The sequence below is a fragment of the Fukomys damarensis genome, unplaced genomic scaffold (assembly GCF_012274545.1).
Source record: "Fukomys damarensis isolate Sample0158 unplaced genomic scaffold, DMR_v1.0_HiC HiC_scaffold_33, whole genome shotgun sequence".
Taxonomy (NCBI): Eukaryota; Metazoa; Chordata; class Mammalia; order Rodentia; family Bathyergidae; genus Fukomys; species Fukomys damarensis.
In genome coordinates this window covers 1,503,375-1,518,201 of record NW_022900945.1, presented here as the reverse complement: position 1 = coordinate 1,518,201, position 14,827 = coordinate 1,503,375, and the positions used below count along the sequence as shown (strand labels likewise).

The 14,827-nt window shown below is 38.9% G+C and overlaps 2 protein-coding genes across 10 annotated transcripts in view; one reads left to right on the top strand and one right to left on the bottom strand.

Moving 5' to 3' along the window:
- Positions 1-3,991, top strand: part of Dock7 (dedicator of cytokinesis 7) — a 172,219-nt gene extending 168,228 nt beyond the window's left edge. For 8 of the 9 annotated variants that reach the window (XM_010605047.2, XM_010605046.2, XM_010605045.2 and 5 more), the window contains one exon: positions 1,281-3,079. In XM_010605047.2, coding sequence (XP_010603349.1) covers positions 1,281-1,323 — 43 coding nt within the window. In that variant the 3' untranslated portion in view covers positions 1,324-3,079. Of the gene's footprint in view, positions 1-1,280; positions 3,080-3,888 lie in introns of those variants that run through there. The other variant, XR_004515065.1, reaches the window with a different exon arrangement.
- An 87-nt stretch (positions 3,992-4,078) lies between these two features.
- Usp1 (ubiquitin specific peptidase 1) lies at positions 4,079-14,814 on the bottom strand. Its single transcript, XM_010605038.2, has 9 exons — positions 14,494-14,814; positions 13,196-13,429; positions 11,592-11,712; positions 10,976-11,080; positions 10,170-10,330; positions 8,352-9,037; positions 7,545-7,715; positions 6,452-6,653; positions 4,079-5,546 (listed from the first exon to the last, which is right to left on the bottom strand). Exons 2-9 carry the CDS (start codon positions 13,363-13,365, stop codon positions 4,811-4,813), a joined length of 2,352 nt encoding a protein of 783 aa, XP_010603340.1. The 5' UTR covers positions 13,366-13,429; positions 14,494-14,814; the 3' UTR covers positions 4,079-4,810.
- Positions 14,815-14,827: the final 13 nt, after the last annotated feature.

Here is a 14,827-nt window from a genome sequence, read left to right as displayed (position 1 = left end):
AAGGAAAATACATTAAAAGATATTTCAAGAATATCATCCCTCCCAGCCTTAGAATTTAGAAAATAAAAATTTCTTGAAATTATAAAACCTGAAGTGTTACTAGTAGTAGGTCTTAGAGGTCTGAAGACAGTGGTTCTGCGTGTGCCCTGGGACCCACAAAGAAGAGTCCCAAGGCCCTTCCAGCAGTTTGCTGGTCAAAACTTACTTCATATTAAAAGCAAGTATGGGGCTGGGGATGCAGCTCAGTGGCATCACACTCCCCTTGCAAGTGGGAGGTCCTGAGTTTGATCCCTGGTATCCCAAAAACAACAAGAGAGATAAAATCTGGAGCCAAGGAGTTAGCTCAGTGGTGCCACTGCCTGCCTCACAAGTGCAGGGTCATGAATTCTATCTCTGGTACCCACCCTCCCCCGAAAAAGCAAGTATGATATGCCTTTTTGCACCTTTATTCTCTCATGACGGCGTTGTGCAGTTCTCCAGAGACTGTGAAATGACACCAGAAAGATAGAAGAGAATCTGGATCTGTCGGTCCAGACAGTGCATGAGTGCTGCTCTTCTAAGATTCCCTTGGGTTTTGTTTGTTTGTTTTGTTTTTTGAGACAGGGTCTCACTATGTAGTTGAGACTGACCTGGAACTCACTATGTAACCAGGCTGGTCTCGAACTCACAGCGATCCCCCTGCCTCAGCCTCCCGAATGCTGGGATTACAGGCCTGCGCCACCACGCCCAGCCCTCATTTTTAATATAGTGCTGTTTATGATAACAATTAGTTATTTGGTGAAATTAAGTTTTTCCATTTAATTTCTAATATGGTAAATATCAATATATATTTACATAAGCAAGTTTCCTAGCTTCTTCAATAATTTTAAGAATGTAAAAAGAACCTGAGACAAAGTTTTGAAAACCACTGGTTTAAGACTTAAAATTTAGTACTCTAAAGAAACACCTGGCTTTTGCCATTCAGTTACCCCAAATTTTCTCCCCAAATCTCTCCTTTTATCTCATAGTCCTTGTCGTACCGGTATCTATAGCACCTATTAGACAAATGAATAAACAATCAAGTCTTGGCCAAGTGGTTACTATAGTTCCAATCTGTAATCTGTAAACCAGGACATAAGGCACATGTCGAAGGAGCACCTAACTTCAAAGATAATAAAAATTCGTGGCAAAACTTTTGAGATAACTCTAAGAAAAAATCATGTAAAACATCTCAAAGGTATATACAGATTTTTTTTTTAAGTGTGGTACTCTTCTTCTAACTCTTCTAATTTTTTCTCTAGAGATTCCTTCAGTCGAATAAGCCTCCGCAAAATGGAACTCTAAAATTAAATGCACTTGTTCTGTTCATTTGAAAAGAGCCATGTATTCAACATTGAGTGTGAAATGTTAAGATGTCTTGAAAAACAGAACTTGGGATGTTACTCCGGAAGTTACAGCATTGGTTCACTCGTTGAAGGATGCCAAAATGTCAAATGTAGTTTTAGTTTGAGGATCAAGGCGATGGATTCTAACATTCTGGAACATGCTGTTATCTTTTTTAAAAAGACATTTTAATGACTCAAAGGTACACTATACATTTACCATTATTTATACCATAGCTAATGTTAAATTTATTTACTTTTAAGTCCGTATTTTTTAATTTATATTACCATTTATAGATTCATTTTGGAACCATTTTAAATGTAGTAATGCTTATTTTCAAGGTACTATTAAACATGTAAACGTTTACACTAACTTCAGTGAGTGGGACTTTTACATTTTTCCTTTGTTGAAAGAGGCGGAGAGTTAAGTTGAGTTTTTCTAGAACTAGCTCTAAGAGAGCTGAGCAAGTGGTTCAGGCTGAAATCCCAGCTGTCTGGAAGGGTAAGGAAAGAGGCCAGCCTAAGCAGTTTAGCCAGGCCCTGTATCAAAATAAAATAATAAAAAGGGCTAGCAGTGTAGTTCAGGGATAGAGTGCCCCTGGGTTTCATTCCCAGTGCCACCAAAAGAACTCCAAAGTTAGCAAAATGAAAATAAAAATTGAGTCACTTTGAAGGCCCAAAGAACCCAAATTGAATGAGTTAAATGAATATAGACAGATATTGCTGTCTTATGAAATCTTATTTTTCATTGCAATAAACCCCCTAGAAATAAAACTTTTACCTAAAAATGATCAAGAACAGCTTGACCTTTATAGCTTCATCTGGATAGGAGTTCCAAGTTAAGCAGCCAGTCGTGAGTTCGTCGTCTTTGTTTTCTTGGTGGTACTGGTGATTAAATCCAGGGAGCACTAGCCAGATCCCCAGGCCTTATTTTTCAGTATGAGACAGGGTTGAAGTTGCCCAGGCTGGTCTCAAACTTAGAATTCTTCCTCAGCCTCTTGAGTAGCTGGGATTACACAAGTGCGCTCCATACATAGCCATCAGTCATTTAAACCAAAAAATTAGAAATCTGCCTTAAGACTATTTTATATCACTATAGACAGAGCAAGAGTTTATTCTTTTTAATCTACTAGTTAAGTGAGAAGTCATATGGCACATGTAAGTAAAATAGCTGTTACTCAAAATCACCTAATTTAAAACTAACTTCATGTAAATAGATAATAGAGAAAAACATTTGCAGTACAATTGCTTGGCAAATGTTTCTCAAACAGTGCACACTGATTTCTCAGGTGTCCAGAACAGCGTTTTTTTTTGCAGTGCTCCAGCTTACAGAATGGTACTGCTGGTAACCCTTCTACTGACCAGTTACATTAACCCCTTAAGGAATGGTCAGATTTAATCCCCTGCCATCACCTATTCTTGTCCAGAAGTCTCCTTAACTTGGTGATGGCCAGTTTCCCCACTGAGCTCACCTCAAGAACAGGCAGTTACTATCTCAAATCCCTCTTAGCTACATCAACTCAAAGACCAAGTCACTGAAAGATTTTCAAATGAGCCTCCATCATTGGACCAAGAGGAGTTAAGTGAAGTCAGAAGGAATAACCTTAGAAAAGGCTTAGTAGCTGGGAACACAGGCAGGGCCAAGTCCAGCTCCCCAAATACAGGGGAGCCAGCTAAGGCCAGGATTTAAGAATGGAGACACACAGAAGTGACTACTATCAAAGAGGAAGAAAGGAGGGCAGACATAAAGGATAAAGTAATCCCTAACCCTACACCACTTCTCTGCAGATTACATTTAGTAAGTTGGGCCATTTTAACTTTACGTAAATTTCAGTGACAGTATCAAGGACTTTACAGTGATTTAGTTATCATGCAGTTCTAATTTTCTGCGTCAGGAGTTTCTTGTTCTTAACTGGTAGGACGTGGAATATATCGTGACTCCTTACATGCCTTTTCAGGAATCTGTACTAGTTCCTAACATTGACTGTCTTGCCGGGTGTGGTGGTACAGACCTATAATCTGAGCACTCAAGAGGCTGAGGCAGGAGAATCAGGAGTTTGACAGCTTGGGCTACAAAGCAAGCTCAAGGCCAACCTGGACTACAGAGCAACACCCTGCCTGCTTCAAAAAGATCAACTAAAAGCGAGCAAATAAAAATTGGCCCTCTCTTTAGTTAATAGAAGCCCAAGCCCAAGCTCTGTCCTACACCTGTTCCATCATCTTATGGATAGATAGGCTGTCTTTAAAGCTCCATGATTCTGACTGTAGAAAGGGGAAAGCCCTTCTGGTGTGACTTTCTGGTTGATCAGGTAGTCTGATTTGTTGAAGTGGGATGTGCTACTCTAAAGCACTTATAAATTCTTTAGTCATTAAGAAAATCTTAGTACCCGTAATGTCCTTTAGGTCACATAATTGGCCACTTACTAATTCAGTATAATTAAAATGAAAGCATAATTAAGTTTGTGTGTGTGCCCAAAGCACTGTTTTAAATTCTCATTTTGAATGCCATTAAATGTCTACTTTAAAGGACAGCAGGATGTGACAGTTTTATTATAAATCTCGTAAGTATGACAACGTCGACGGTGTCGGAAAGCGTACAAGGTAATGGTGCATGTTTATCCTCCCCTCCCTCCCACCCTCTTTCGGCTATCCTTATGATAAAAGCACGCAAGTAAAAACATGTGAACATTTGTATACAATTTAAGTTTTATTGACCTCCCAGTTTTTAAAAAAGTTAAATTTAAGGTCATACCTCTCTTAAGTTTGATATACACAGATCGTGCAGAATACGAACGAGTATGAAGAGATACAAATTAGTCCATGCCCAAAAAGATGTACTAGAATACAGAATCATCTTCATAAATATATATATATAATTCTTCTGAAGGTAAAGGGGACCGTCTGGCTGTTCTGGGACACTTTCCAAACTGACTGAAGGCACGAAATGCACACCCCAAAGTGAATACACGCATTCTAGGTTCTGTGCCTCTGACATAGCCCATCAGAGATCGGGCTTCACGACTGATAAAGCTAAATGTACTGGATGAGATTCTGCGTCTTAGGTGAAAAAGCACAGACCTATAAATACCATGTAGATAATTTCTCCCAAACATGGAGAATACAAATACAAGCACTTTATTTTAAAAAGCAAACAAAAAAAGACTGGTGTAAATCCAAAAGGTTTAAATGCTTCCATTTTGAATAATTCAATTCAGCATCTCTATACAAGTTTGTTCCCAGGAACTAACACATCACTTGTCTCTATGAAGAAAAATTCTAAAAATTAACATGGTTTTTCAGTATTTCAAATCTCGCTATTATATAAAAACTTAGAGACCCCCTCATATCCAACAGCTTTAAAAGATAAGCTAAACAACTGTTTGCTGTAATCAATGTTACCAATGTTGGCCAGGCCTGTTTAATATATACACAGGGAAAATACACCCACTCTATAATTTCTTATAAAATAACAAGTAAGGAGTAGATGTAGGAGATGTAGAAGGGGAAAGAGAATTCAAGAAGTCCTTCTCCTCAGTAACTTTCACTTCAGAATCATCAAAAAGCAGCCACTTCCCCTCATACTCCTTTAAACTCTGCACTACACAGGAAATTTTGTTCTCAAATCCACTCATGTAAATGCCTGTTTGGTCGCTGGATTCCTTGTTTCTATCCACTTCACAGATTCCATTAGTACTGCTAGTCTCAGAACTTCTACTTTCAGCAAATACTGTACTGGCAGCCTTCTCAGGATTAGATGCTTTGTTGTAAAGCTCATAATCTGCTTTGCTCTTTTGTCCTCCAAGAAGTCCAACAGCTTCTACATTTTTTTTGTTCAAAACTTTACTTGGCTGTGTATTTCCCCCAACTCTCATGGACACTTCTTCATCGTCATAATTTTCAGCTGCACCCCTTGCTTCCTCCTCATCCAGTGGCTCTGGCTTACCCACTTCACACATCTGGTCAACCACAAAATTCTCCTTGTCCAGTTCTAAGCTGTTGAGGTCGGTGACTTTAACAGAAGCGGTGTAATGCCCACTGCTGATTGTAATGCCACTGTGCATCACAACTGCAAACAAGCCATAGCTGTCGTTGGTTGGCCTTGTGCTCCATTCTTCTAGAGACAACTTAAGAGGTGTCAGTAAGGGAGTGTTGATCTTGGAAAGTCCACCGCCGTAACAATCAAACCTTTGGAAGGAAAGAAAATAAAACGTTTCCTGGAATTCTATTTTAAGTTCAACATTTTATATCCATGTGAAACCAAGCAATAGTGTTCATATGAATAATATAAACAAGATCTCAATTTTGAATAATTTAATATAGACACAAACACTGAAATCCAGTGGCTTCGATGTGAGGGTATACAGTTTTTTCTCATTTATTTTTCTTTTCCTTTTTGGTACTGGGGATTGAACTCAGGACCTTGCGTTTGCAAGGTAGGCATGGTGCCTCCTTGCTAAATCCCCAAAGCTCATTTATTTTTCTAAAAGTACTTTTGAAACCAAAATCCTGTCTTTAAAAGATATAATAAAACTAAATAAAATATATTTTAGCAAAGAAAAACTCCACTGACTACAGAACAGATTACATCGTCTTATGGCATAAGAGACGATTTACAGTATGAGAGGTACTGGCAAGCTCTTGTGGCAATCAAAGCATGGTCAGAGGGAAATCTACAATGACACCTACATGTCAGAAAGTGTTAACAGCTCTTAGACATTTACATTCAATAATAGAAATTTTCTCACATTTTTCAAAGACTAGTTTTGATTTCCTGGCTTGCCTTAAAAACCTAAAAACTTTGCCTTTCTACCCTTCAAAGGTCAGTACATTCAAAAAATTTTCCCTGATTTAATCAGTTCTACTAAAACAATCTACTAGCATTTTTAAAATGAATATGCAAGATATATACAGCAGTCATACTACAAAATGTTCACACTGAAAGGATTTAAACTGATGCATTTTAATAAAAGAACAAAACCTCTAAGGCAAACTTTACAAATTCATTTTGATCAATCCATAGTTTTACTATTACAGTATTTTAACAAAATTTCTCTTCTATAGCAGTTTATTCTGTTATTTACAGTACTCACTCCAAGCCACTAGCAGCAAAGCACTTCAAATGAATGGTTATAACTTCAGGCATTTTGTCAAAGAGAAGACTTCGTTCAGCTTCAGTGTAATGATGACAATTTTCACAGAAATATTTATCTTCTCCTACAATTCTCTCCACCGAAGCAAACTGTGAAATTGCCCATCTCAAGGTCTTCATTTCTGTTTTTGGCTCTGGAGAAACTAAAGATAATCTTTTCAGTCACAAAATATATGTCTCAGACATTCAAAAACTGCATCACGAAGTTTCATGTGTAAAGTTCACATTCAAATGACTAACCCATTCCTCCCAGATAACTAAAGCAATTTACTTTGGGAAGCTCATCCTTAACATAATACATATTCTTTAAATACTTATGTACAAAAAAATACATAAGGACAGCCAAAACAAGATAAGCTAGGGGGCCGGGGATTTAGTTAGTGGTTTGGCTGCCTGCCTTGCAAGTGCAAGGGTGGGAGTTCAATTCCTGGTACCAAATAAATAAGCTAGGGGCTGGGGATTTAGCTCAGTGGTGCAGCTGCCTGCCTCTGCTTCACAAGCACAAGATCGGTTTCAACCCGTGGTACCAAAAACAAACAAGCTAGAGCCAGGCGTGGTGGTGCACACCTGTAATCCCAGCACTCCAGAGGCTGAAGCAGGAGGATCCCCATGAGTTCAAGGCCAGCCTGGGCTACATAGTTCAGGGGTAGCATGCACTAAAAAGTGAGACCCAGTCTCCAAAACAAGGTAAGCTTAAACTTAGTCTCTGCCTTAGTGCATACAGCCTAGTTTAAACGCCATTTTCTACAGTATCTGATACACATACCAGTCTCCCAATTAATTCCCATGACACCCACACTTTTCATGGTCTGCAATGGACACAACAATGGTTCAAATACTATATTAAAAATAACTTCCATAGCTGTGTAAGGACCCCCCGAATATATTAAAGCATTTCATTTTTCCATTCTAATATACTTCATGTCAAAATAAAGATGCAGTTTTTCAAATGCTATTAACAAAGCTAAATAAACGAAAAGGCTGTGTTTCAGACCAAGGATACCACACACACACAAGTACCCAATTCTGCTTACTCTCAGAACTCTCCTCCGCTTTGGAAATCTCATCTTCTTGCACTGGTACACTGATGTCCTGAAAATCTTCTCTTCTTTCTGTTAAACTTTCACATTCCAAGCAACGAGTCCTCAATACCAGCTGACCTTGAAATAATTTTTCCACTAGTTCAAAACCAATTTGCTCTATACCTGAAACGAGAATAGGAAAATATATAGTTTATAAAGATTAGTTTCAGTAAAGCCGAAACAGCCATTTTTCCAATGAAATAAGTTCATGAATAAAAGCCGCATTTTTATATCTCAGCTAATTAGCACTAAGAGGTACTTTAGTCATGAAGTCTAAGGTATCTTGTTTAAATATTAACTACTACTGTCTTTAAAAGAAAGTCAGTTGTGTCTTTTCACTTGCTTCCCAAAGATATCCCCCTACAAAATGACCCAAAACAAGGCTGGGACTTTTGATAAAACTATGACCCATATCGGCACCACCGCTTTCCCTCAGATGAAACAGGCAAAAAAGTAGAAATTGAATTCAAGTAGTACAAGACTCAGTTCTCTACTTTAAAATTTTCACTGAATGCAATTTTCCTTGATTTTATGTAAAATACTACATAGATAAGAAGAGAAAAAATAGTGTTTATATTAAAATGTACTACCCTGGTTATAACCATAAAATTAGTATCACATACACCTAACCAGTTTTTAAAACATTCAGGGTTAAATGACTTTCTTAAAACAAATTTTTGCCAGATTACAGTCCCAAAGAAAAATTGTCCCTGGAGCTGTTAATATTTCTATCTCTCAAAGTCTAAGAACTGGACTGACCTTTGTTTATGGGCTTAACTTCATTAACATCTATAGGTCTGATATCTTCTGGAGACTCAAGTCCACAACCATTCGTGGTAGCATCGCCTCCATACTTCCCAAAGTCTGCAAGGTCACACTCATTTTCTTCAGATTGTCCTTTGGGTCCTTGGTTTGTTGTTAGTTTTCCCAGACTGCAGAATTTAGAAAGAATGCTGGGCTGCTTTGCTGCAGACTTTAACCAGTTTATTTTAACTCTTGATTTCTTCTGTGAGGGTCTTACACTCTCATTTTCGGAAACAAACTTGGGGATGACTTTAGGAGGACTCTCCAGTGTGTCCCCAGCAGCTTTTCTTTTTGATCTAGTTTGTCTCTGGTTCTCATCCAGTGACTGGTGTTCCTTGGAACCTTTGACTTTTTTCTTCATGTTACCAAATTCAGTGTCAATTTTTCTTTTCCCATTCCCTTTCGGAGGTTTTTCTTTATAGTCCTCAGAATTCTTCATATTGTCCATTTCCAAGCTGTTAATGCCACTCACTTCCTCTTTCTGGTGAGGTTTTTCTCCTACCTTTGCAGATAACTCTGCCACATTTTTTACTTCTTCTTTTTTTAGGAGTTGGCATGTTTCTTGAATGTTTCCCAAAATACACTGTAATACTTCCTGTGCATCATGCTGTAGATATCCTTCGTACATAGGGTTGAGTTCCCTATAAATAAAAAATGCCCATTTCATCTACTCTAGTTATAAAGATATGACATAAAAAGAAAATCTATAAATTATTCATTTTAAAAAATCTGAAGAATCAACTAACTTAAATCATTGTACCTAGACTTAAAACTAAAAGCAAATTTTACACAATTCTTATAACAATACTTTGATGTTGTAAGTGTATTAACAGTACTGATGTAGTGTTTATACGGATTTTATTAAAAAGTACTTCTTATATTACACACACACACACACACACACACACATATATTCCTCACAGTAACTCCAAGAGGTAGGTACTATTATCACCACAACTGACAGCTATGGGAACAAAGTCAGAAATTAAATACCTTGCCCAATGTCATAGAGCTAGGAGGCAAGATGCAAAGCTAGGACTCCAGTGTGCTCTGGACGACCACCATGCTACAGCGCCTCTTAGCAAAGGTAAAGCAATGTAATGTATCAATTTCAAACTGAGAGGTTTTTAAAATACCCTATTAGGACCACCCACTTGGGACCTCTCCTGAGAATCCAGGACCTGTTCTAATTTCCAATAAAATTCTAACCTCCAAAAAATCAAAACAAAAACCCTAAACTTTAAGTGCTATTTTCTATCCTTTTTTAAAAAAATGTAATATCACAAAGCATTCTAGCCCTGTTAATCAGTTTTTTTCTAAACATAATAATAAAAATAAAATACATGGAACTTACAGTTCTCACACATGACACCTTTTGAATATAAACCTGTAATTCCTAATCTGAAATCCTTAGGGTCACAAGTGTCTGAAAATTCTGAAATTTTCAGATCCAAAGATAATATAGCACGTAAATAAAATGTAAATCATGATACAGGATAATACTCTATGGTTAGTTAACCACATCACTATTTTCATAGAAAAACTTGTGAATATTCACATTAGTGATAAGTGTGAATAATGACCATAAAAAGCCTCATCTAAACAAATTAATGAATTTAGTATCAAATTTATGAAAACTTTTCCAGTTTTCAGAGCTCCTGGGATAGAAAGGACTATGAGCCTGGTGTTTCAATTTTCCTATTTATTTGCATTTAACTTCTCTAAGGCTGGAAAAGCAGCAGCTCATGGGAAATGTAAACACACACACTGTACCTGAGTGTGTTAAGCAGTCGTCTCGGCTGAGTAGCAAGCTCCTCAGTGTATTTCTCTGGATTTAGGAGGAAACTAGCTTGAAGCTGTTCCACTGAAATGATTAAGGACTGTAAACTGCATATAAGTTCATAACTTGCCAAAGAATCTTCTTTACAATTTCCCTGTCAAGAAAAGGAAAGCAATATTTTCGTGTGTGAACAGATTTAAGTACTTAAATGTCTTCATTCTGGATTGGTCTCATTAAGCAATACTAGCTTTTCTAAATTTAATTTCATTAAATTGCTAATTTAATTGTGTATACAAATAAACTTTTTTTCTCTTTAGCAGCAAAAAAAAAAATGTGAGCTCTAGCCCAGCCTTTTTTTGAGATGGGATTTTAAGTTGCTAAATTTCCTTGGGTGGGTTTGAATTTGTGACCCTCCCACCTCAGCCTCACAAAACACTAGGCTTACAGGAGTGTGCCACCATGCCTGGCTATATAAAAGAATTTGAAAGTAGCTGTGTGGGTAAGAGTTAAGTGAAAGATTTATTTAAGTGCATTTATTCTTTAACTGTGGCTCAGTGGTAGAACATGTGCTTAGCATGGTAAGACCTCAGGTTCAATCCTCAGTAACCAGAAAAATCTAGCTAAAACAGTGGATAATGGTTATGACAAACAAAGATTGTGGTACAAAAATAAAGGGATGGATAAAATAATCTGTCATCTTCCTCCCAAATGCTCTTGAGAATCTATTTTTTACTTCTAGGCAAGTAAATTTTCATTAACTTTTTAAACTTTTTTCATTATTTTTGCTTTTTTTTCTTACTTTGTCTTTCTGATTGGCTTCATCCTTTAGCGCCTCTTTCTTCTTTGAAATAATATTAAATAAGTGCTTCACTCCAGATTTAAAGCCAGGACAAAAATATAATACCTATAAAAAGTGGAAAGTGTTTATGGAACAAAGAATGTACCTAACCATTAGCCACTATCAAGCTTTCAGTGCCCTTTCAAGGCCGAAGTCTGTCCCTACCTCCCCCGTAAAGCCACTGTCTTCCCTCTCTCTGGCATAGGCCACACCTGGGCTCAGGTGCTAAGACTGGAGGCTCCCAGGACACACAGCACAACGCTGTACAGTTCACAGAGGTGTTGAATGGGAATCAGACGGAGCAGTCAAAGGGTTCCACATAACCAAGGGCTATGCAACTGAGCTGGCTCTCCGTTAATTAGTATACCACTGTCTCCTACTCCGCGGACAAGTGGTAACATGCAGTTTAGAATCGTTACTATTCTAGAATCATCACACCTATTCTAGCTCATTTATTAAAGACAAAGACAACATGACCAACTAGTTTTCCAATAACCTGAATTTCTCAGACACAAATGTTACACCATTCTTTGCCTAATAATGTTTTATTTAGTACAGAGCAAAATTATCAGTTTACCTGAAGTATACTATTAAGATAACAAGTATTGCCAAGATTATTCAGTCCCACAAATGGCAGCAAGTTTTCTCTCTTCTCACAGTTTATAGGTGAGGACTGTGCTGCGGGAACAACCTGGTCACTGTTGAGAGAGAAGAGAGGTTTAATGAAGTGGCATCTTAAAGAATAACCATTTTAGATGAAATTTTAAGAATCCTGTACAGAGAAACTTTGAGAACTCCTCAAAAACTAGCATATAATCAGATTGAGATTTAAAAACATTTGCCGGGGATTTAGCTCAGTGGTTCCACTGCCTGCCTCGCAAGCACAAGGACCAGAGTTTGATCCCTGGTACCAAACCAACAAACAAACAAAAAGATTTAAAAACATTTGCCGGGGATTTAGCTCAGTGGTTCCACTGCCTGCCTCGCAAGCACAAGGACCAGAGTTTGATCCCTGGTACCAAACCAACAAACAAACAAAAAGATTTAAAAACATTTCACTCAACAAGCCTCAAAATAACTTTAATAGGACATTAACCCATTTTCCAGAGTAAAAGTGAGGGACTAGGACTCTGATCTGTCCGGCCCACCATGACATTTTTAATTAGCTTAATTCTGAAAACATCTTGGAATAACCTGAGTACAGCATCTGGAAGGCCACACTAGTCAGATTCTGTTAGTAAATACGAAAACTGTATAGCTGTCCTTCACTTAATTGTTCATTTTTATCATTCTTTAACACAGTGGGGCACCCAGTATTGTACTTTATGACCAAGGGCTATTACACTAGCACCTCACATGGACAAGAATGAAAGGTATACAATCTCAATTGATTACTGAGGGGGGATTAGGAGATCACAAGGGAGACCAAACCCCTTCCCACAGCAGTATCTCCTGTTAATTGAGAAACCAGTACAGCCTCCAGGCAGATAACCTGGGATAAAGTATTCCATTTTCCTCACTAAAGAAGTTGTGCATCAAATGCTTATCTTGAAGGTGTGGTGTGTTTTGGTTTTTGGATTTTTGTACTGTGAATTGAACCAGGGGCCTCTGCAATGAGCTACACCCTCTTCCCTTTTTTATTTTCAGACAGGGTCTAAGTTGTTAATTGCTAGGCCAGGATGGAACTTGTCATATGTGCCACGACATGCTGAGCTTTAAGTCTGTTTTACGTATTAGTAATTATTCCTCCAGCATTATAAGCAGTTATGACTACCTACCTACACATAACTACCCAAGTACAGAGCTAAACTAACCCAGGTTGAGCGTCATGGCTTGTGAGGCACTCCCCAAGTCATCTGTTTCTTTGCCCTTACACAATGTGTTGCACTACAGACAACCAAGTAAGTGTAAACTCTGAGAGGAAATTAATGATGAATCTTGCCAGTTAATGTGTCTTCACATCAGTCTGACGGGCTAGGACTGCACTGACACTGTGAGTGAGCACAGCAGGAACCCTGAGGAGCCCCAAATCCGAGGCTGCTCCTACCCAGGCTGCTCTTCCCACAGCACCCTCCACTTTGACCTCTGGTCCATCAGGTCAGCCTGGCGGTCTCAACCCAAGTTCAATGCTTCTTCATGATTCAGAGTTTCAAAAGTATAGAAAGACATTAAAATACATACATTTCTGGTCCTCTGTATTCACACGTTTTTTCTTCATTTTCTTGAGAGTCTGTAAAATCTAAGGCTCGCTTAGTTTCCTTTTTCTGGAAAAACTTCAAGGAAAGTCTGTTTTTCTTAGATGGACTACCCCTTGAGAGCCCATTACTTTCACTAGGTACGACACCGGGCATTTTCTTTCCAAATCCCAAGGAGCTGACAGCAATTTATAGAGGGCAATTGTATCAGCAATTTTATCTGTTAATCACAAATCAAAAAAAGTTTTATTAGTTCTCAGATATCAGTGTGAACAACAAAGCATCAGTTGTGAGACAGATTTACCAAAGGAACACCACAAATTAGAATTTCATATTTGAAAAACTAATGCCTGCTGATCGGACTCAATTTTACTGCTTAAATGAAGGAGCTCGCCCAGCTGTCCTAACTTGTTTTTGTGACAAGGTCTCGCTATGTAGACCAGGCTAGCCTCAAACTTGTGATCTTCCTCCTGCAGCCTCCGGAGTACCAAGGTTACAGGCACACGCCTGGCTTGTCTAAATTCCTTAAGTAACAAAAATGCAGCTGTGCCCACTGGTGAATGTCTAGAATCCGACCAGTGGGTAAGCTGAGGCGGGATACTGAGGTCGAGACCAGTCTGTGCTACACGGCAAGACCCTATCTCAAAAGGCCAAAAAAAGCTCAGTTCCGCCGGCTGCTTCACAAGCCGAAGGACTCAAGTTCCATCCCGGGTTCCAAGGAGTGGGGGGAGCCAAAAAATAAATAGGGCTGGGGATGTGGCTCAGTGGTAGAGCACCGCAGGGTTCAAGCCCCAGGACTGGGGTGCGGGGAGGCAAAACTCTTGACACTGAACTTTTTACTAGCCTGTTAAGACATTAAGGATCACAACACAAAATACACCCTTTAGTAGAACTACAGCAGAATACTCAGGCACACATATGTAATCTCAGCACTCTGGGAGACTGAGAAAAGAATCACAAGTTCAAGCGAGCCTAGGTAATAAGGCAAGAACCTGTTTCCAAAAATAAAAGGGTCTGGGACTGCAGCTCACTGCAAAGGCCCTGGGTTCAAACCACAGTATCGCGCCAAAAAAAAAAAAAAAAAAAAAAAGCGTGTTGGTGCATGCCTCTGATCCCAGCACTCAGGAGGCTGAGGCAGGATTGCCGCAAACTCCAAACCACCTGGATTACACAGCAAGACCCTGTCCAAAACAAAAACTCAATTTCTCATTGTGATTTATTCATTAAAAAAACAAAGACTAAGTAACAACAACCACTGCTAACTCTAACTCCTGAGGTACGAACCGGTGAATGGGAAATCCTAGGACGGACACTAAGGAGTCCCTTCGAGGCCTTCTCAAGTTAACGCTAGTCTTAAAGCACAACAAAGAGGCACAGATAGGGTAGTGTTCGTTTATACTCCAAACTTGAATGAAAGACACCATGGAGCCAAGTTGGGACAGCGGTGGCGGTACTCCGTGTACCAAATTCTTACGGCTAAAACCCGCGATGCTCTAGTTTTCCAAACTTTTTAAAAACAGAGGTTTCAGGAAGACCTCCCTCAGGAGGGGAGGCTGACAGGGCGCCCTGCGCCGCCGCCGCCGCCTCCGCCTCCGCCTCCGCGGGGCCGTTAGACGCG